The sequence below is a fragment of the Neospora caninum genome, chromosome IX, assembly GCF_000208865.1.
Source record: "Neospora caninum Liverpool complete genome, chromosome IX".
Taxonomy (NCBI): domain Eukaryota; phylum Apicomplexa; class Conoidasida; order Eucoccidiorida; family Sarcocystidae; genus Neospora; species Neospora caninum.
Window position 1 is genome coordinate 978,790 of NC_018390.1, and position 22,048 is coordinate 1,000,837.

General features: G+C 58.6%; 3 protein-coding genes across 3 annotated transcripts in view; 2 read left to right on the forward strand and 1 right to left on the reverse strand.

Moving 5' to 3' along the window:
- NCLIV_039660 (gf17338, related) overlaps positions 1-4,953 on the forward strand; it is a gene marked incomplete at both ends in the record, with an annotated part of 8,259 nt that extends 3,306 nt beyond the window's left edge. The window contains 3 exons of the mRNA XM_003880875.1: positions 1-829; positions 1,418-4,047; positions 4,762-4,953. The exon at positions 1-829 is cut by the window's left edge and continues 415 nt beyond it. Of these exons, the coding sequence (XP_003880924.1) occupies positions 1-829; positions 1,418-4,047; positions 4,762-4,953 (3,651 nt within the window). The remainder of the gene's footprint in view (positions 830-1,417; positions 4,048-4,761) is intronic.
- A 3,202-nt stretch (positions 4,954-8,155) lies between these two features.
- NCLIV_039670 (putative 200 kDa antigen p200) lies at positions 8,156-13,859 on the forward strand (the record flags this gene model as incomplete). The annotated part of the gene is made up of 6 exons (XM_003880876.1): positions 8,156-8,554; positions 9,152-9,361; positions 9,678-9,797; positions 10,088-12,464; positions 12,996-13,164; positions 13,496-13,859. The coding sequence occupies 6 exons, from the start codon at positions 8,156-8,158 to the stop codon at positions 13,857-13,859; spliced, it is 3,639 nt and encodes a 1,212-aa protein (XP_003880925.1).
- Positions 13,860-16,261: 2,402 nt separating this feature from the next.
- NCLIV_039680 (conserved hypothetical protein) lies at positions 16,262-21,321 on the reverse strand (the record flags this gene model as incomplete). The annotated part of the gene is made up of 7 exons (XM_003880877.1): positions 16,262-16,674; positions 17,645-17,870; positions 18,516-18,662; positions 18,749-18,888; positions 19,661-20,083; positions 20,441-20,560; positions 20,757-21,321. 7 exons carry the CDS (start codon positions 21,319-21,321, stop codon positions 16,262-16,264), a joined length of 2,034 nt encoding a protein of 677 aa, XP_003880926.1.
- Positions 21,322-22,048: the final 727 nt, after the last annotated feature.

Consider the following 22,048-nt stretch of genomic DNA (forward strand, 5'->3'; position numbering starts at 1 on the left):
TGTTTCCGCATGCAGGCGCAAGTTGCAGAGGCGCTCGCGGCGAAGAGGGGAGGTTGGCGCTCCGGCGCCGTCGCGGCAGGCGGGGAGAAGGAAGACGCCGCCGCCGGGGAGGCGCGACCGACGAGGGGAGACAGACGAGACCCTGCGCCGCGAGAGACAGGTGCGCCAGAAAAGCGAGACCAGGATGTGCTGAACACTTCTGCGACTGTGCGAATGTACACAGCCGTTGCGTCGTCCCTCCGACGCGTCGATGGGCTAGACGAGGCAGTCGAGAAGCTGGTGACAACACGGCAAGGACGGAAACCAAACTCCCGACAGAGACGCGAAACAGGTGAACAGCGCGCGGCCAGCGAAGAACCAGCTGACAGAGAAACGGACAGCGATGACGACGCAGGACGCAAGGGAGAAGCACCAGCAGAAGAGGAAGAAGGAGAAGACGAGGGAGCGGAGGGAAACGCAGGAGAGGATGAGGGAGATGAGAGGCTGCGGCTTTCCCTCCATTTTTGCTGCGACATTGCGCTCGCGCTCACGACCAAGGCGATCGCTTTAATTCGAAGAGTTAAAGCGCAGAAGCGAGAAACCGCGAACCCACAAAGCCTGCCCACGGTGTCTCCAGGCCTCCGCGGGCCGGAACCAAAACCGGCGGACCGAAAACAGCCGGCGAGAGGATGGACGGAGAGCGATGCGTTTCCCCAATCGTCTCAGGATCAGCATCGGAGCACAAGCGGGGCTTCCGAAGAACACATACAAGGCGTGGAGCTCTCTTCCCAACTGTCTACTCTTCTCGCTCCCATCTGTATCTGCATCTTCTTTCTGCGTGCCCATCCGCGTAAGGCCTCTTCGTGGGTTTCGTATTTCTTTATATTTGTGTATATATGTGTATATTTGCGTTCATAGTTTTATTTGCTTGTCTAATTGCTTGCTTATATGTTGATGTGTTCATTTATATATATATATATATATATAGCGATAGACGCGAACGCGTGCGTGTGTTTGATCTCTGTCTGCGTTGGTGGACACTTGCTGCTCGAGCGATTGTCTCGTCGTTCAGGCGTTTCGCTGTTTTGTGTTCCTTCATGCATTCGACTGTATGGACAGTCTCTAGCCGGTGGCTGCCGTTCTGCCGAGTCTCTCCGTTTCGTGTGGACAGACTGCTGCCCTCTTCCCGACCCTCGGCTGACTGCGCGTCCCTTTCTCACTCTGCTTTGTCCACGTGAAGTGATGGATAAAGAAATAGTCAGAAACAGATTTAGATTCGTAGATACAAATTTCACATCGCTCTTGAGACAGACGCCTACGTGGACATGTGTCGCGCGGAAATGGGCGTTATGCTGGGTGGTCCTCTCTGGGCGAGGTGCGCGTTTAGAGTTCGTCTTTTCGGTTCTGTTTGTCATCGGCGTTGCTGTCCTTTCTGCAGGTTTGTTTTTTTCGGATGCATTTGCTGGCGTGAGCGCTCTCCGACGTCAAGTGGCGACTGCGGCTGTGTTGCTCTTTCCTCCGATCCTCGACGAAGAAAAGGCGACGCAGCGAGAAAGCTCGCTTCTAGGTCTTCTTCGCCACAAACTCCCCGAGGACTTCCTTCTGCTCGGCCTCCTAGACTTCCCTCTCTGCTTCCCTCCTGAAACGCCCTACATGTCCGACTCCTCTTCTTCCTCTCCTTCCTCTTCTTCTTCCTCTTCCTCCCGTCCCTCCTCTTCTTCCTCCTCTTCTTCGTCTTCTTCCTCTTCTTTGTCTTTCTCTTCTTCTCAGAGGCTAGGAGGACGGTCGACGAAGGCACAGCGCGTGGGTGGTGAGGACGGAACCGAGAGAAGAGAAGAAACGGAGGCTGAGGAAGGAAGGGAAGAAAGACGTTCGTGCGGAGAGGACGACGGTGATGGGAGCGGCGAGGAATTTGTGCTTTTAGATAAGCCGATCTTGCTCATCCCGCCTGAGACCAGATGCGACGGTTCGCAGCCTCCACCGACAGTTTCTCTGCATACGACCGCTTCCTCTTCTTCCTCGTCGTCTTCTTTTTCTTCTGCGTTTGAGAAGGGGGAGCGCGCGAGTACAGAGAAGGCTGCCGGGGAAGGCGGCGTCGCAGCGGAGGGCCTTCGTGCGACAAAGGCGCTTGACTTGGACGCGACGGCAGGCCGCCCGCGCGGCATCGCTTCGCGGTCCGCGTCGACGCGCCAGCCTCCGCGTCTCTTTCCGTCTCCTGCTGTTTCCTGCGCTGTCGAGACCGCCTGCAGCGCCTTCTTTCAGGTTCGGTGCGCGCGCCTGTGGGCTCTGTGTGTCGATACACCTGAGTTCCAAGACATGTTCCAGTACGCCCATCAGGTGTCCCTGCAGCACCGCGAGAAACTGTTTCTTCTGCAGCTGCGCCGCGAGCGCGAACGCCACCACCGCGAGCGGCTCGCACTGCAACTGGACGCGGAACGCGGGGCGGACGACACAGTGACGGCCGAAGGAAAAGCCAGCGCAGGCGTCTCTGCGCAGACGGGGCAAGAGGCAGAAAAAAAGGTCGAGACGCCTTGCGAGAAAGAAAGCGACAAGTCGGCCGGTCGGATCACAACGGCGGATCTCCTCGCACAAGTCAACCGCTCGTGGCTCCAAAGGACGAATCGGTTCTCGGCTTCTCGGCACGCGACCGAGAAGGCGAACGAGACGGAAGGAGACGCGCCCTACGTTTCTTCCCGTCAAGACCCGCGCACGGAGGCGCTCGAGGGCGCAGGGCGAAGCAGCCGGGAGACCGACGGGGCGTCCCAGCGTGGCGAGGAGGAAGCAAAGGAGGCCGGGTTTCCGCCTGGCGGCTGGGTGTCCGAGTTCGACGCGCCTCCGCAAGAAGAGCCGTTTTTGCCGCACTTCTTAGCTGGGCGTCGAAGCCGCCGGAGACGTCCCGCGACAAAGGCCAAACCGGAAGTCTCTGAAGAGACGCAGGCCGATGAGGAAGCAGCGTCTGCGCCCTCCTCGGATTCGCACCCCGCGTCGGCGACTTCGCCGGGCGCCTCTGCGCTCTTGAGCGCTCAGCCGTCCATCTCGGCTTTCTCGCGCCGTCTGATCGACTACGAGCTGAAGCGGCAGGCAGACGAGGCCGCATTGGCGCGAGGCCTCCTGTCTCCGCCGCGGGAGTCGGAGACAACGTGTCTCTCGCGAGACCAGTCTGCGCCGCCTGCGTCGCCGGGCGGCGCGTCGCGGCGTCCGGCAGGCGTCCTCCCACTCCGGTCTCTCGTCCTGCCGCTCGCTGCGCGGACTGGCGACGGGCGGGACGAAGGCCAGGAGAAGCGCGAGGCGTGTCCTGTGGGAGGCGGTGGAAATGCAGGCGGTTCGCGTCCCTTTGTGTCTGCGCAGGCGCAGGCGGTCGCTGAGGACGGATTGAGTGCGGCCGGGGGTGCCGATCCACGCGAAGACAAACGATGGCCGAGGCGGTTTCGAGGTCGGCGCGGTTCGTCCTCGCGGGCGCTCCCGTTTCCCAGGGAGGTGGAAGAGGCAGTTGCGCCAGGCGAGGGAGACTCGGGCGAAGAAGAGAGAGAGAAAGGACCACGCGACGAGGGAAGTGATCCAGAAGGCGGGCCGTCGGCGTCTCCGTCTGCCGGGTGCGGGATCAGCAGACAGGACGGCAGTCAGCCGCGAGAGCCGCGAGAGGCGAAGCCTGTCTCTGGCGATCGCAGGCGCGAGAAGGAGAAGACGCCGAACGTGTTTTCGCCTTTCCAGGCTTCACCCACAGAAGGCGTAGGCAAGTTGATCGTCATCGACGGCAGCAACGTGGCGATGCGCCACGGCGGCGGAAGGACGGCGGGGCTCACCAAGGCGTTTTCCACGAAAGGCATTCAACAGGCTGTCGAACACTACACGACGCGGGGGTACACCGTGCGGGTCTTTCTCCCGGACTACGTCCTCAGCTACACAAGCGTGGGCGAGGCGAAACGCATGCAGAAGATGGCTTTCCCCGTCAAGGAGCAGTTGGCGACGCGAATTCCAGACTCCCTGGATGCTCTCCACGAGCTCATGCGCGCAGGCCTCGTCGTCAACACGCCTTCCCAAGACTACGACGATTCCTACGCGATCATGGTAGGAAGCCAAGAGAAAGCGCGAGGCGCCAGAGTGGCCGGGAAACGAAAAGGGAGAAAGCAAGAGAGACAGAGTGAGAGCGAGAAGGAGTACGCCGCAGATGTCCGACTGCTGCGTTGCGCGCGTGGGTCATAAGGGGGAGAAATGTGGGAGGCGAGAAACGGAAAACGGGCAGAAAGAAGCGAAGCGAGTACACGGGAAGCTGAAGCCCAAGGAACTTCGCTCTGGAGAGGAGGCGCATGCCTTCTGGTGTCGAGGCCACGGGTGTCCTACCGAGCGGGCGACGACTTCCCACGTGGAACGGGCGGCGCAGCCAGTGGATTTGAAGGCGCGGAAAGGGACGACGCATTTCCAGAGTGTGGGGCGGGGACGTGCACGAACTTAGACCCGAAAGGGAAGGAAACGACTGACAGCGATACTCGCAGGCGGAGAACGGGGCGAGCCGGCAGAGAGGAGCCGGAAAGGTGTTTCAGGCGACGAAGGACAGAGACAAACGATGCGCAGCGTCTCGTACCTGACGGGGACAAAAGACAAGAGGAAGAGAAAAGAGGAGAGGAGACATGGGGAAAAAGGGGAACCGCAAGACGGCAGCGGGAAGGGGAGAAAGGCCTTGTGTGAATCGGGTGTACACGCATGTGTAGGAGCACACGCTGTGGCGTTTTTTTGTGCACAATGGAAGCGTTTTGGTTTCTCTCGTTTCCTGTCTGCTTTCAGTACGCCATGAAGCACGACGGATGCATCGTCACAAACGACCTGTATCGCGACTTTATAACAAAGAACGACAATCCACACGCGATACGCAGGTGGATGAAGCTGCATCTCATCTCCTTCGTCTTCATCGAAGACGAGTTTATCCCCAACCCCGACTTCCGCTGGCCCACGCTTCCTCAACCCGACACGTCCTAGATGCAGCTGTGGCCCGTTTCGTGTGCCTTGTGCTGTTCTCGTAAAGACGGCTGCTCGCCGCGGCTCGAGGCGTGCGAGAAGATGCAGAAGCGGAGAGGGAGCGGAGGCACGGAAGAAGAAACCGACGGTCCACAGAAAGGCCGAACCCAGCGTGGGGCGGGGGAGATTGTCGAGAGAGAGCGAGACCAGCAGGAAGAGCTGTGAGCAGGAAAAGACAAGACTGAGACCGACACACGCGCCGGAAGTGGGGATGCAGGAGCGAAAGAAAGGCGCGTGGTCTGCGGCCGCAGTGCGTGATAACCTCTGAGCGGGGAAGCGAGGCGCCTGAGGAGTCTACGTTTTCGGAAACCGATAGAAGAACGACGGGAAGAGAAAGAAAAAGGACGACGTGGCAAACGGCTGTCGCGCAAGGGCCAAGTGGAGGATTCAAACGCAGCTGATCGAGGTCACGCGAAAGGCGATGTTTTGACTTGGATTTGCGCGCGCGTCGAGGAAGGAGAAACTCGAAGAAAAAGACAAGAGTGGAACACACAGGACATGCACGTGCACGACACGAAGAAGGGGGGGAATCCCCCGCCGACAAACCGAAAGCAGAAGCGAAACGGTGGACGAGGCCGGACGATACACACGCGTCGAGGCCGGATGAAAACGTAGCTTTTTGTTCATGTCCTTCCGTGTGCAAAAGAACCTAAAGTTGGAGGCTTTGTACTTGAACCTGTTTTGTCGCAAGCACACACACACACACACTCCAATTTGTCACGCTGAAAACGAAAAGTGTTGGATTTCAACCTGGATGCGGTCTAGTCTCGTCTCTTCTCCTAGCGACACACAGCCCTTCTGCGCTTGATGGAAAGCCGACCCTTGTGGAGATGTTCGTCTTGAAAGGTGAACGACACCGCAAATGCGAATTGTCTTTCCTCAGCTCCAGCGGTTGGTGCACACGCACGTCACAGTGGTGGGTGATGCGACGTCGGGCGCATCAGGCACAGTCCGATACGCGAACAGTGTTAGCATCCGCACGCATCCGCCGCAGGATCTTTCCGTCTTTGCGTACCCTCTTTCTTAGGTTCAGATGCTGATCTATGCTTGCACGTCGACAGAGGCTGAAGCGTTTGCTCCAGTTGCGTGTTCGGCGCACAAAGACGCGCGGTCGAGGCGGGAGCCTGTCTGTGAGAAAAGTGAAAATCAGGCGGGACGTCTGTACGCGACTCGTCTGCCCTGTTTGGCGGGTCCCATTGGACCTTTTCGTGGCGAACGGAAGTCCAACTCGAGCACTCAGCGACAGCAGCTGTTTGCGTGAAAGGCGGTTTCGCGCGTCGTAACAATCCCTGGGACCAGATCGTCACGAGTGCAAAGGGCACCTTTAGCTCTTTCGGCGCAGATCCCGTGCCGGTTATTGGAGGAATTTAAGGGATCGAGAAGGTCGGAGGGTATGAAGAACCCCTCCTGGCTATCGTGACTCGGATCGCTGGGAGGAACCACGTACGGCTTCACTCTGTATAAAAAGAGTGTGTGGAAAAGTGTGCGTGCCGAGCGACTGCCGCTCTTTTTTTCTGATGTTCCGCCCTGGGAAGTGTGTATCTGGGCGAGAACGCTGTTGTGTTTTCTGGCATCTAAAGGTCTGCGCTTTTCGGATTTTTGGAACTCGCGAGAGCGGCTGCTGCCACGCCCCCGCCTTGTCGAAAAATATACATACACTCAACTTCCACGGGACCAGCAAACCTCTGAATGCACGTGAGACAGCTCGGAGAGGCTCAGACATTTCCAACTGGATTCGAGGCAAGAAAGTTCAGACTGGGGGCCAGAGGAAGTCCTTAGGGTGGTCAGACTGACGGTTTGTCACTTGCGACTCCGCCGGCTGCGGAGTCGCGTTCCCCGTTCGCGTCTTGGCACGAGACATAAAACTCTACTCTCGCGTTCACCCGACACAACTCTGGAAGAAAGACAAAGCACGTCTTCCCCCTCTCGCCGCGGAAACGATGTGGTCTCGACGAGTCGTGGACTCGCGCTTGCGTCTAAAACGTTCCGGTAGATTTTCCTGTCGAAAAAAGAGCTACGAAAGGACTTCGCTACCTCCACTGTTACAGAGCGAGGGTCGGAGTGTGTAGGCGTCCGAAAGAGTTTTTCCGCCGCGTTTTGTCTCTGTGCTTTTGCGCTTCTCAGAAAAGAATCGGATTGTGGATCGGGGAAAAGTGTGCCGTCGGTGCCCCGGTTCCGTATAAGGGACAGAAAAGCAAGCATGCATGCAGATGGAGAGGTCGGCGTCTGGGCTGCCGTGGCCAGAAACCGCGTCTGGGCCTTTGTCTCTGAAAGTTCCTCTCTTGTTTTTCCTCCGAAAGAACCTTTCCTTGCTTCACGGAGGCTCGCCGTTTTTCGTGGTCTTTTTTTCTCCGGGGCTCGTGTGGATTTGGGACTGGTCCACGATGGTCACCTTGCCGCAAAGTTCTCGTTCTCGCGGCGGAAAGCCCTCCCGTTCTTCGTCCTTGCGTCTACCCAGCTTTCCCCCCGCGAAGTAGAGCCTTTTCCACGCAACGGCACTGAAAGAACTCGGGCGTCCACTGGTTCTCTGCCGCCAAGATTTCGACCGTTTCCGCCTGTACAGGCCCCCCCCCCCTCCTTCGGGAGAAAGCTCCGGTTTCGGCGAGTATCCAGAATTTTTCCGTGCGTTTTTCCGATACACCCAGTTCCGTTCCAGAGCCGTCCGCACCGTCTCCTTCGCGCGCAAGTGAATCGCGCGCGCCTTCTCCACAAGGCGAATTTGTTGCCTGCCAAAACCGACTTAGCCTTCTCTGTAGGTCCTGTGTGTGCATATGTGCCGCCTGGGAGCGCGCAGTCCCGTTCCTTTCCTGGCCGCCGCGACGAAGTGTGTCCCTGTCTGAGTTTTCCCCTTTCTTTTCCCCCGATGCTTTTCTCCCTGTCCGCCGGGCGCTCCTCTCACCCGAAAACGTTGGAATTCTCGCTCTCCTCTAGCTGCTAACGGCCGCAGCGACCTCCCCCTGCAGACCCCGGACGAGCAGAAGTTTTGTCTTGAGAATGTCTCTCTGAGGACTGGCGCTGCGCGACGGTGTCCATGCGTCAAGTCGTCTCCGTCTCCCGTTTCGATCTGCGCTTTCCCTCGGCCGGCGTGTCGACGGCTTCGTCCGCTCGCGGGTTCTTGCTCCGGTAGTTTTCTCCCTCGCGGACGCCCTGAACCACTCTCCACATGGCGCAGCCCTCACTGCCGCAGCCCCCCCTGCCGCAGCCCCGATCGCGGGGCGACTGGGCGGCACCCCCTCAGCTGCGCGGCGAGGCTGTTCTCTACTCTTCGCCGCTTTCGCATTTCCCACAAGTCCCCGCATTCCGCCGGACTCCAGCGCTAGCCGCCTCTGCGCATGAACCCGTCGCTTCAAACGGCGTCTTCTCTCTCCACGACTCGCCCGCAGATGCCGCCTCCACAGGGAGTGGCCGAAACATCCCCCGGGCGGAGCGAACGGAGCGAGGGGAGGCTGACGCCGAGAAAGCGCATGCAACTCTCAGGGCTGCTGGGGAAATGGTCAGATACGCAGCAACGCAGTGGGAGAGGACTGCTTCCCAGACTGAGGCTCTCGTCGCCGCGCTCAAGGTGAGAAGGAAACCGGCGACGAAGAACGCACGCGCGCGAGAACGGGGAACCTCCCGGCATGCGCAAATGGCCCGGACGCAACCCGCGAGCGGTTCGAGGCATCAGGGGAGGGAAGAACCGAAACGCAATCAGAAAGAGGCGGGAAACAAACATCGGCAGCCTACACGCACGTGGAAAACGTCTCAAAGTTACGTTGGGTCTCCCATCAAATTCCTGTATCTATGTGAACTCATGCATATATATATATATATATAGGGGTAAGCAGATAGGGATGTATGCACGACATACGTACAAGTGTTTGTGTGTCTATTTAGATAGAGTTGTACGTATATATACATATATATAAATATACATATATATATATATGTATCTTTGTAACCCTCTACAAGTATTCTTGCATGGGCTCTCGATGTATATCTGTAGAGATTGATTTTTCCTATTTCCGTGCATGTGCTAGAATTGATGTATGTCGCGTGTCTTGGCTGAATCGGAACGAGGAGCGCGGGTGGTGAGCGGATCGTCTGCAGTCTTCTGGGCGTCGCGAACGCTCCCTCGGCACAGCACTCCGCACTTGTCAGAGATCTTTGGTTTTCTCAGCTTTCGTTGGAGAAGGAAGAAACGAGTCGACACCGCGTTCAAGAACTCGAGGCGCAACTGACCGCGCAAGAGCGACGCATGGAGCTCGAGGAGCGACGGAGGGAAATCGAGCGTCAAGAGGAGGAGGAGAAAAACGCTCTCGCTTCCCACGTGGCTAGTCTGCAGGACCAGCTGCGCGCTGCCTCGAACACCGCCGCCGAGCAACAAACGGTAACGCAGAAGACTATCCACTTCTCATTGACGCATGCACAACAGACAACCACCCGACACTCCGGTGGCCACGCATATTCATCTCGATGCGTCTATATAGATATGTATATATATTTGGGGGGAAAACGAGATTTAATGCGTGTTCCGGGGATGGGTTCTCTGTCGATGAACGCGCTTGTTTTGTGGCGTCTCACACTGCGTCGTTCTTGTTTGTGCGACCGTCCGGTGGTGTGGGCGGCTTCGCGTCGTTTCTCCATGCGGTTCGAGCCTTCGCACTGTCTCCTGGAAGCCTGCATTCTTGTGTCTCCTTGCGCAGAAAGTGGAGTCGGAGCTCGCCGTCCTCCGGGGCGAGTTGCGGCGAAGAGAAGAAGAAATCGCGGAACACATGTTGCAACTGGAGAAGGTCCACGTCACCAATCAGGCTCTGCAGCAACAGGTAGTTTGCTCTCCACGAAACTGGCAAGCACGCGCGGCATTCGCAACGGCACGGACTGACGGCTGGTTCTCGTTTCCGAGGCGAACCTACGGGACTCATGTGCATGTCTTGTTCGAGGCAACTCCTCGCTCCGTTGACTCGCCTCGTCACGATGCCGACAGATAGACAAAGACATATCTGCATATGCGCATTTGCGTGTCTACACCTAGGCGTGAAGCGGTATGTATATGTAAATATATAAATATAAATATATAAATATGTCTACATCCGGTTTCGTTGTCTGCTTTTAGGTGTCTGAGCTTTTGGCGTATCGGGAAGGCAGCGGGGCGCCGCGGGAGGCGAAGAGTCCCGGCGCTGCGTTTCCGTGGTCTCCGCTGACACTGGAAGGCTCTGTCGGTTTGACGAGCGTCGAGAGACAACAACGCGTCGAGGCGTTGGACTCGGCGATGGCGACTTACGCAGCGCAGATGAAGACGCAGCTTGCCTCTCTCCGGTCTCTCTTGGACAGTCAGGAGGACGCGGAGAAGGCTGAAACCCAGCAGGCCGGGAAGGCGAGAGAGGCGCAAGAGCGCACGCGCGAGAACGAGGAGACAGAGAGGCGCGCCTTGGAAGAGTTGGCGAAGACGAAGGCGCAACTCGAGGCCGCGGAGCGACGCGCTGAGGAGCTAGGGGCGAGGGCCGAGGCACGGCGCCACGAAGCGCAGACGCAGGCCGCCGTCGCCGCGCGTCTTGCGGCAGCGGAAGAGAAGCTGAAGACGCTGGAGGAGGCGAAGGAGGCACAGGCGATTGCGAGTGCCGAGAAGGCAGCCGAACTCGATTCGCTCTTGGAGACGGCGCGGGGAGAAGCGCTGGCGTGGGCTGCGGAGCGCGCCGAGCTGACGAAGAAGAACTACGAACTGGAGAAGAAGAACGACGAACTGGAGAAGAAGAACGACGAACTGGAGAAGAAGAACGACGAACTGGAGAAGAAGAACGACGAACTGGAGAAGAAGAACGAGGAGGTGGAGAGGGAACTCGCGGCTTTGCGGGAGAGTGAGGAAGCGCGGCGGCGGTTGGAGGCGGCAGCTGAGGAGCAGAGGGTGAAGGCGAGAGAGGTGGAGGAGGCGATGGATGAAGAGCGCGCTCAGCACCAGCTAGAGAAGCAGCATCTGCAAGAGAGCCTGTCGGAAGCGAATGCGCGTCTGAGTGAGCGGGCGGAGGAAGTGTGCAGGTTGCAAGAGACTCTTGGAGCGACGCAGGCGCAGCTGGAAGCGGCCGAGAAGGCGTTGCAGGAGGAGCGGACAGCGCACGAGGCGAACAAGACTTCTCTGGAGGGTGCGAGGGAGGCGTGCGAAGCCCGGCACCGGCGCGAGTTGGCCGAGCGCGCGGAAAGGGAGAAGAAGGACCAAGAGGAGAGGCGTGCCCTGGCGGAGGAGGTGTCCGGATTGAAGGCGCGTGAGGCGGAGGCGATCCAGCGCGCGGTTACGGAGCAGCGAGCGGCGATGGCGGAGGAGCGCGGGAAGTTTGAGAAGATGATTGCGGCGCTTCGGCGGCTTCTCAGAGAGGCCGAGAGTGCGCTGGAGGCGTCGCAGGCGGAGCAGCACGCGTTGCAGAAGCGCTTCGCAGAGGAGCAACCGGTACTCGTCGATCTTCAGCTGAAGGTGAACGTGATGCGGGCGGAGATTTGCAGTCTCGAGCGAGAGAGAGACGCTGCGGCGAAGGCGAACCAGGCCCAGGAAGAGACGCTGCGGCTGTCGCTGGAAGACGCACGCGCGCGTCTGTCTCAGCACGAGTCGGCTCTGGAAGAGACGAAGCGCGAACAGGCGCGCGAAGGCCTCGTCGCGCGGGCTGCACAGCTGAAAGTCCACATGTTGGTCGGCCGCCTGACGCAGGTGGAGAGAGAGAAACGGGACCTGGAGGAGCGGTTGAAACAGGAGAAGCGCGAGGAAGGCGACGGCGAGACTTCCGAGGTGGACTTTGCAGACGCGAACGAGGAGTTTCTTTCGCCGCTGCTGGCGCCGCGTGAGGAGCGGGACGCCTCCGAGACGCTCGAGAACGCCGCGCCGCCGAGCGCAGAGGCCACGGAAGAGGGGGAAGGGAGGCGAGGACGGGGGCGCAGGCGGAAAGCGGAAGGAAAAAAGCAAGAGACTCCAGAGACGACTCCAGGGGAGACGCAGGAGACACATGCAGACGAGACGATGGAGTCGGCCTCGCCGAAGAAGGAACGCAGCGCCCAAAGAGTGGACGAAGAGCAGGCGAACACGCCTTCGAACGGAGAGAACCAAGTCGATTTCCCCACGGAGGACGCGGCGCAGAAGGCGGAGACAGGAAAGGACGGCGAGTGCGCGTCTTCGCAAGCTCGCAGCCGAGCGAGATCGTCGTCGCCGCCTGGAAGCTACCGCCCCCTGAAGAAACCAAAGGGCGAGGAAAGTAAACGCGAAGACGGCTCTGAAAGCGGTGCGCCTCTCGACCGTCTTGCTCCTCAGGGTTCTCCGCTTCCTCAGTCGGCGTCTCTCCCCGTCTCGGAAACACTCGCTGTTGTAACGAGCGCTCCTGCAGGCGCGGCAGACGCCGCAGAAGTCGGAGCGCCTGAGGAAGGCCCGCGCAGAGGCAGGCGGACGCCGAGAAGGGAGAAGAACCAGGCGGAAAAAAGGGAGAAGAAGACAGGAAGTCAAAGTCCTGAGCGAGGTAAATCCGTGGGACAAAAACATCGCCACAACATAGGGAGTGAAACAACAGCAGGCACGTGAAAATGCGGATCTGGGTGCGTATCCGGTGTCGCTCCACCATGTCTCGACACATCCAGAAAAAGGGAAACGTGAGAGAAAAACGGAGTGCTAAAGGCAACTCCAGCCGTGCATCAGAAACCAGGGTGCCCACACTCAAGGTTCTCTCGAGGTCAGCCCCTCTCAATAATATACCTACATATCGCTACATATATATATATATATATATATCAGAAAGTATACGAGCGCATTTACCGATGCACGTGTGTGTGTGTGTGTACATATGGTACTGGTGTCTTCCGCTCTGTCTCTGAGCTGTCTCGTGGCCTCGTCAGCCTCTGTTTTTTCGTCTCTCGTCAGGCGCTGTTTTTTCGTCTCTCGTCAGGCGCTGTCTCTGTGTGTTGGCGTGTGGTTTCTCGTTTCTTTTGCGTCGCTGGTGCCTCTTTTCTACACGTGTTTCCCCCCGTTTTCGCCGGCGTCTGTCTGGTGCCAGGCCTGCGCGCGTCGTCTTCGGACGAGGGCGAACGTCAGGACGGAGCGTCGCCACGTGCCTCGCGGCGGTCGGTTCACTTCTCTTCGGCTCTGGCCTCCGCCGCAGCTGCTGACGAAGGCGCCGAAGCGGCGCGACCTGGAAGTGGACGGAGAAGTAGACGCAGTCGGCGGTAAGGGACACGAAACGCGCGCACGCGAAGGAGACGAAACAGAGAGAAAGGAGAATCCCTGCGGATTGAAGACAGGCAGAGCGGCAGCGACCGTCGCAAAGAGAGGGGAGAACGGGGAGAGACAAGCCCTGGAAAGCAGACAGGGGAGCACCAGACCCCTCGGGGGAATGCAGGCATGGAGAGACGAGAAACTGAGAAGCAAGGAGACAGAGAGAGGGAACCTGCGAGGGAGCGAGCGGAGGACTAGCTAGGGGAAGAGGGAAAGGAAGAGAGTGTGTTTCCGGTGGTGGGTCATTGCGCATGTACCTGTCCCATTCTTCGTCTTTTTCAGCGCGTCGGTTGACAAGGTGTCTCCTTCAGAGTCTCCCCAGCTGCGCTCGTCGTCCCCTGTGAAACTGTACCTTCCGCTGTCGCTCGCGTCGTCTGGGAACGTGGAAGCTTCTCGGGCTCTGAACCCCGAGGCAGGCGAGACAGCCGCGTGCGTCGAGGGAGATCCAGCGACGGCGTGGCCTTTGAAGGACAGCAGCAGTGGAGAGGAAGAGCGCGCAGGGAGGGTCAGACCCGCAGCCCGAGGCAGGCGAAGAAAAGAAGTGGAGGACGAGAAGGAAGAGAAAGAAGCGCCACGTCGCGAGACAAAGGGACGAGCAGGCAAAGGCAGACGCCACGCGACAGTCTCCGACGAAGACGCAGAATGAAGTCGCGGTTTCTGTTTTCCAGGACTCAAAGGCAGGAGCTGAGCGCGCAAGAGAGAAACGTTCCCCTGTGGATGTGTCGCGTGTCTCCTTGCTGTTCACACGCTTGGCTGGGCGAGGACGAGCTATGGAGCGCACGCATCGCCTTGTCTCAGCTGGCGTGTGAGAGAGGGTCCAGGCTGCGCACTTTCTCTCCGTTTACCTTTCCTCGATCCGCCGCAAGGTTCTCGAAGCCGCTGAAAGGACGGCGAGACGCGGCTTTTTTGTTGAGTGGTTTCGTTGCCGCGTGGAAACGGAAACGACCTGCCCCGCGGACAGGTGCGTTTCGCGCGGCAGTGACATTCCTGGGGTGTCTAGACACTGGGGGAAAGGCCGGTGGCAAGATCTGTGTTTCTGTCACGCATGCGGTGTTGAACCTCGACAGTGTTCGCGGAAAGGAGACACAGGCCGTCAGCGAAGAATCTGTTCGCTTCTCTTCTTTGGCAAGACGGGGCGCGCCTGCGCGTTCGGTCGGGAGCACAGGGAATGCGGCTTTCGCGCGTGTGAGACTGCGTCCTTTGCTTCTTTCCGTCACTTTTCGGTGAAGGGGTCGGCTCTTGGGAGCCTCGCAGAAGGAACGCGTGGTTCGTCTTGAAAGTGTCTCTAGGTTTGTCGTGATCTGCCTCGTTCTTGCGCGTTGCAACGCCATCGGCTTTCTTCCCTTTCTCACGTCGTGACGAACGAGCTGGTCGTCTCCGTGCAGTTCGCGATTTCCGGCGTTCCTTCTCCTGTCTCTGCTTCGCCCTAGACTTCTGTACGGGGTTGTGTGCGCCGATCGCAACTCGCCTCACGAGCCTCTCTGTCTCTCTGTGCGCGAGGTGAAACGTCTGGGCCTCCGACTCGCGGTTCTTATCCCTTCTCGAGGGTGTTCCCCCGCCTTATGTTGGACTGCCTGCTTCTCTTCCTGTTCGGGCGAGTTGTCTTTGTTCCTTGCTGTCCCTGCGCACACGCGAACAACGAAACCAGGAGCGTTTCCGCGTTCCCTCGGCCTGCGCTGCGGATACCGCGCTTTTGTTTTGCATCCACGCTTTGTCCCCGGCCGAATCTGCCAGGCGTCGCCGCAGCCCGCTCCGGGCGATGGGTTTTCTTTCGGTCTTCGAGACACAAAAGGCGAGTTTTTCTGGCCACGCTCGGAAACCCCGGCGCTGGAGCAAACGGCCCAGCGCCCAACACACATGCAACGGCGTTCACGTTCCGAGAAGGTGAATGCGCGAAAAGCGCGTCTCGGCTTTCCTCGACGCTCCGAAAGCCTCCCCTCTGTGTCCTATGTGGAAAAAAGAGTGCGGAGAGGACCGGGAACGGTTTCCGGCGTTCACGGCCTTCTTGTTTCGGGAAGACACACAGAAGGCGCACGGGCGGCGGGTTCGATTTTTCTTGTGGGATTGTCCCTCCAGCAGTCACGCGAGACACCAAACTGGGGACTGCCGCACAAACCACATCTCGCCGGACTGGAGACTGGACGCGGCAAGTTTCAGCGTCCTACCCCATTCGTCCACACGGGCTATGTTCGGAGTGCATTTTGGGGATTCTGTTGTCCCTCGTATGAACGGGGAGAGAAGAAACCAAAGATGCTAGTAAGGTCAGGACATCGTACTAGGAGTGGGTGTCTCGCCAGGATTACACGTTTGGTGGTGGGGAGCGCGAACTACGCGTTGGAACGCTGGATTAGATTTGGGCCATGTTCTAAGAAGCCCTTTTGCTGCGGAAGTGAGACGCTCTCATCGGGGTTTAGAGCGACACGATCGCAAACGGAGGAGGGCCCTAGAGGCAGACAAAGGACGGAGAGATCTGCCGTCACGCCCTTCGGCTCCGACGTGGAGACGAGAGACGCTCCCGGCTGGCGAAAAAGAACAAGGGGAAAACGATGCACAGTTTCCGAACCAACCAGAGGCAGATCGCGCTCCAGGGGCGAGACCCGTCGTGGACTTCTGGGAATTGTCTCTTTGAAAAAAAATCTCCGCGCTGGCAAAACGGCAGCCTCCAAAGCATGCACGGGTGACACGGCGGCTGTCCTCGCCCTCTGTCTGGAACTTTAAACTCGTTTTTTCCTCCACCCGTTGTCCCCCCCGCCCCCCTTCGTGCTCTTCGCTCTCACATATCTCCCTTGCGCAAAGAGAAAACAGAGGTTTTTTAACAGAGGCGGCCTGGCTGCCTTCCTCGCCTTCTCGCCAGTTTCTGATCGCCTCTCCGGCCCTCGCTGTCGCTGCATCCGCCTTCTGCTGTTTTGCCGCACACCGCACTCTTTTCGGCGGACGCCCCGTCGTCCGTCGTCCTCATCTCTGGCCTCGCATCCGCTCTGCTCTCTCCAGTCCTCTCGCGTTTCTGGTCGCCGTTTCCTTCCCGCGGCTTCCCTCGCCCCGGAGAACTCAGGCCGCCCGTTTCCGGCTGCGCCGCTTCTCCGCGCCTCCGCCGGACTTCCTTGCGGCCTCTGCACTTTGAGGCGACCCTGGCGCGCCTCGGGCTGAGAACGCGGGGCGCGTTCGAGCAGCCAGCGAGAGGACGAAATACCCGAGGAGCACGGGACACACCAAGAGCGCGATGGGCCAGAAAAACCACAAAACAAGAGCCTCTATCCACGTGGTGGGGTGCGGCACCACGTGGGGCACGTGCGCTGAGAACTCCGAAAAGCTTTGCGAGACGAAAGCAGGCGTGTCTCCGGTGTCTCTGCCGCGCGGCGCCTCGGCCAAAGACGCAGCCGCCGGGAACGTCTGCTTGGCAGAGAGAGCCACGGCTCCAGTGCGCGCGTCTGCGATCTTCATGTCAAGGTCGACGAACGCCACTGCGAACACGAAGCGGAACCACGTCGAGAATCGCGAAGCGCGGTGGAGACCCGGTGGAGGAAAACGAAAAAGGCAGAACACAGAGGAGCACAGCTACGGGAGCGGGGAGTGGAAAGCACATAAGACTGCGAAAAGCGCGTCGGCGGCAAAACAAAGGCATGGACGCAAAACTCTGGTCCGGAAACGAACACGAAGATGACGGACCCGAAACGTCGCGAACGAGACCACGCGCAAGCGAACGCCAAGGCTATTGAAGCAAATCGTGGTCCAGCAGACGGCAAAGCCGCCTCTCCAGGTTCAGAGAAGCGCGTCCTTCTCAAAATGACTCATTTTCATGCGCACACGCATGTGCTTTCTCTGCCTCCGCTCATCGAAAACGCGAGAGACCATACGCCGTTCTCTCGGCACAAGCATACAGAAGTAGTTCTGCGCGTGTACATACACCACACGTACACGTTGTCTGCCCATGGATATGCACATGTGCGTTTGTTCGCATACGAACATAAAAATATAAAACCTACAAATATATGTATATAGAAGTATCTTGTATCAGCTGTGTGCAGGTACGTGCACACGCATGGAGGCTCTATACAGCTTTTAGAAATGTGGAGACGTGTAGCGCTACGGCGACAGCCGGCTGGTCGATCAGCCGCCTTCAGAGCCGCGGACTCGCACCGACCTTGCAAGAGCATCTTTGCCTCGCGGAGGTGGGCGTTTATGCACTTTATGTGTTTGTGGACTCTGGCGACACAGGCGTACACAACGACGTTACGCCAACAAGGATCCCAGAGCACCCTGACTAGCTTTGTTATTTTAATCCGCGTTGTTCATTTGGTTCCCTTTCCTCAGTGGCGACCGACTTGTCACTCCATGTTTTTTCGCCTCTCCGGAGCGCGACACCGCAGACCGTCTGCGTCTCGACGTTTGGCCTGCGAGCTTCTCTCCTTTTGCGACGACGAACAGCCTTACCCGGCCCGAGACGCGCAGCATCGGCAGGCGTCCTGATTTCCTCCTTTTTCGCGTTCAAGTAGCGGAAGTCGAGGAGCCCAAAGTTCCGGTGTACGTACACGTCGCGCGGCTGTCTCCGGTGCGCGTTGTAGAACGGCAGGATGACCTTTTCCACCAGCAGGCGCTTCAGAAAAGAGTCCCCCGCGGTGTGCGTCATGCCGCTGCTCGTGATTTCCAGGATATTCCTCTGCGCGAAATGACAACAGAAACGTCTCTCCCCCCCACATATTGGAGCGACGCAGGACCCGCTAACGCGGCCTTCCCACCTGGATCGCCGCCACGCTCTCGCTCGGCGCCTGTGGAGCCTCAAACCTCTTTCTCTCTTCCTCGTGGCTGCCAACACGCCAGAACTCAAAACACTGGCTAGACCGCCGAACCGCTGAACCGTTTTCTGCTCGCCCCCAGAAGACATCCACACGTGTGGACGCATGCGGAAACGAAGGACGCGCATCCGTTTAATAAGGCCGACGCCACGCAGCTCAGCTGGGCGACTGCGCCTCCTCGTGCAACTATATACACAAATGTACGTGAATTATAAAGAACTATATATAAACACGTAGATATATATATATATTTACATGTCGATTTTCCCGTAGCACGTGGATACAAAACTGCCGAGCCATGGAGCATGTCTAGAGAAGGATGTGTGTAGCGCTGTGCCTCTAAATACAGTTGAAAACACGTCGATACATCAAATATGTGTGTAATACTTGCGCGTTCGTAAATACAGATACACACGTGTAAAACTTCAAATATATGTACATCTGTATGTCCGAGTGCACCGTTGACTTTTTGCACGCGCTTTTTCCGATGGATGCTCCTTCGCCCTTACTTCGTCTCCAGAGATTTCTCCAAAGTGAACGTCGCCGGAAAGGAAGACCAGTCCTGCCGGTTTGGTGCGTTCGAGGAGGTTGATCAGTCTCTGCCGCGCGCGCGGGAAGTGTCCCCAGCTCTCAACAATCGGGAGCGAGGTCGAGACCTGAGAAGGAAACCGCCAGCCAGCGCTCGGACGTCCACGCAACTCAACGCTTGATCCCATGCCGGCGCTCTCGCTTCGTTCCTTACTTGAATGGAAGACACGACGAGATGCACAGACGCTGTCGAGTTCGTCAACTGACTCTCAAGCCACCGCCACTGCTCCTCGCCGAGCAGGTCGCCCTCGTAGTTTCCTCCCAGTCTGCGCAGGCAGCGGAAACAGAAAGACACTGGGACGAAAACGAAAATACAAAGAGGGGAGAAAGAAGACCTAGAAGAGCGAAAGAAGACCTAGAGAGAGAAAGCAGGCATCGAAGAGAGAAAGAAGACCTAGAGAGAGAAAGCAGGCATAGACGAGAGAGAACGAAGACTAGAGATGACAAAGCCGAGAAGGAACACACCGACGGCAGAAGCGTGGAAGAAGGATGTGTCGGCTCGACCGAAAGATACCACTTTGCTTCTCTGTTAACACCGAGAGCAGCCAACCTCACGCAAAGAGATGGCAGAGCATCCGCGTGGATGCTGCAATCAAGGAAAACCAGCTGGAGTTTGCGACCATGCCTGCAGCGAGGCACCCGCACGAAGGAAAGGAACAGAGCGCACGATAATCCCCTCCGTCCCGCAGTCGCCGCTAGGGAGACGCCGCTGCTCCCGCACCTTTCCCGTCACTGGAGCTTGGTGCGGTGATTCTAGTTCAGCTCCTGGAACGTTTTCGACACCGAGGACGAGGCCTGTTCTCTTCCCTAGTGCGCGGCGCGTCAGCGGCAACCGCACGCCTCCTGAGATGCAGTCCTCGCGTTTGGGATCGCTGTCCAAAAGGGGAAACTGAAGGATATGTGCTGTCCCTCTAGCCACACGCGAGACACACAAACAGGTCCGCCTTCTGCAGGTTGTGCAGCCCACTTGGGGCACTGTCTCTCCCTCTCTCTTGTTTCACGAGCGCGAGTCGGAGGAGTCTCTTCCCCCCCGTCACAAGCCGTTCTCCCCTCACTTCGTCCTGACCTGCGCTGGGGATGAAATGATCGTCGCGTTCATGCCTTGTGTCGAGAAGAATCAACTTCACCTCGGTGCCTGGGTAGAAACGGTCATTTGTTTCGATCTGGTTCGGCTCTCCCGTCTTCTCTGCCTCTCGCCTCTCTCCGTTCGCGGCGCCTTCGTGGCCACTCTCGCGCTCACGCTCTGCCGCGTCCTCGCCTTCTGTGAGTATTTTCCCTCTCCTTTCGCCTGGTACTTTCGGCTTCTCTCTTTTCCACGTGTCGCCCTCCCGGTCTGAGTCACGCGCCTCAGGAATTCCGAAAACGTGGGACGAGTAGACCCCACGACGGCCTTGGCGCCGCCGCGAGTTTTCCGGGACATCGAGGAAGTCGAGAAAGGCCTGGCGCAGCCGCTCGCGATCTTTCTGGTATTTCCCGCCGTCGTTCATACCTGTGAACCCAGAAGAGAACGGAGGAAATGCAGAGCTGGGAGCCCCGGACGCCATCATTCAAAAACGGGTCCGAAGAAGACAGTGAAGAGAAGGGTGTAAGCTCGCCGTCTTCGCGTTCTCCGCCCCGAAACTACGTGTTCCACAGATGGCGAGATGGATCTAAAAGGCGCGAGAGACTGGTGCATCTGAGACGCCTTGCCGACGCAAAACTTTCCGGTTTTAGCTGTGCCTCGTGTGGGGACGCTTGTGGATGCAAGGCGGCGCGGGCGTCTGCCGGCGAAGGCACGTCTACAGAGAGAACCAAAACCCGCGCCTGTGTCCCCTCAGCTGTTTCCGAACCCCGCGGAGTCACTGACCGTAGTCGTGGTCATCCCACGTGCCGTCGAGGAATTGGAGGGAGCGACGAAAGTCGCGATACGGAGACACACGCTTCACTTGCTCCAGCGCAAGACGGACGGCGGCGACATCGTGCGACCCTGAGCGCAAGCAAAAGGAAAGGCCGGGCGTGCAGAAAGTGGAGAGCAGAAGAGTCGGGGCGAGAGAGAGATCCAGCGAGCGACACCGAGACTCGAAAAGGCGAGGCGAAGCCCCCGAGGCGAGACAGGAAATGCTCCGAGACCAAACGGGATGAGGCACAAAAGGCACGAGGAAAAAGGAGAACGGGGAACCTACGTGAGTATCCCGCGTCGCCCATCCATATCCAGGCATCGGGATGTTGTTCTTGGAGGCGAATCCAAACATCGTTTTCAAAGTGTTTCAGTTCCCGTCTCTTCTCTTCTTCTGCCTCGACTCTCTGTGTCTCGGACATAAACAAAGCGCGGAGCGGAGACAAGAGCGACGACCGCTGTTCGTGGGTGCTAAAGCATGAACCAAAGGCGAGGCGCCTCAAGGGAAACGCCTGGACTCTGTCGGGGCCCGCGAGCGCAGAGGACGAAGACGGAGCGACGGGCGAGGCGGCAGGCCTGGGAAGAGCGGCGGAGTTCACGTCGGCGGAGCCGGCGCTTGCATGCGACTCGACGTTTGCGGCCGAGACGCGAGGGAAAGACGTGCACGAGGGAAGAGGAGCAAGCTGCGGTGCGAGAAAGGCCACGAGGACGGACCAAAGAAAGAGAAGGGGGGCGTCGAGTTTCTTCCACCTGCAAAGCGCGTGACCCCGTGACGCCGAGGTGCCTGGGCGGAAGGTGCACAGACTCGAGGCGCAGCCGGCTCCGTTGATCTGAGGCGCGTGACGGGGCATCTTTGGACGCGCGTTTTCCCAGATTGCCGCAGACGGTTTCGCAAGAAGTCAGGTGAGAAAAGGGGGAAACCTCTGCGCAAAGCAGCCACTAGGGACCGGCGGGAAGGCCGGCGGTTTCAGTGGAGCCAGAAAGGTTTGAAACCCTGACAAGGAATGGGAGCGACACGCCACAGCAAAAGGGTACGAGTTCAGACACCAGGAGAGCGAAGCGGCAAGAGGGAAAACCAAGAGAGGACGCAGAGACGTTTGGGAAGATTTTCGCAGAAGAAGAGCGCGGCCAGACGCGTCTTCGGCGCAGAGAGCGGGGCAAGCGGTAAAGAACTCGAGGGGACGGAAAGCCAGGCAAGCATCCTGCCGGGGCCGACCCGGGCTGTAGGTACACCCGAGCCCCTGTGGCCGAGGTGGAAGGCCGGCGAAGATCGGAACCTACACCGGGACAGGAAGCCGGAAAGCAAGATGACGTTCGCCCGCCGGCGTTTCGCACGTCCGTTCAGATTCTCTAGAGCACGACACGGAAAGCTCCCGGAAACTTTTCTCCACGCATAAAACAGGTACCTTCAAAGATCCACTTTGTTCTGGAAAATGGAGGAAGCAGCCTGCCGCGAGATCTGACGTCGCGAGACACCTAAAAAAACTTCGTGAGCCTTTGAGGGTTTCCCTTCTAGACGGCGCTCACGCCTGCGCGAGAACGAGCGGGGAGCGAAAGCGCATACGTGACTGCCGGCCT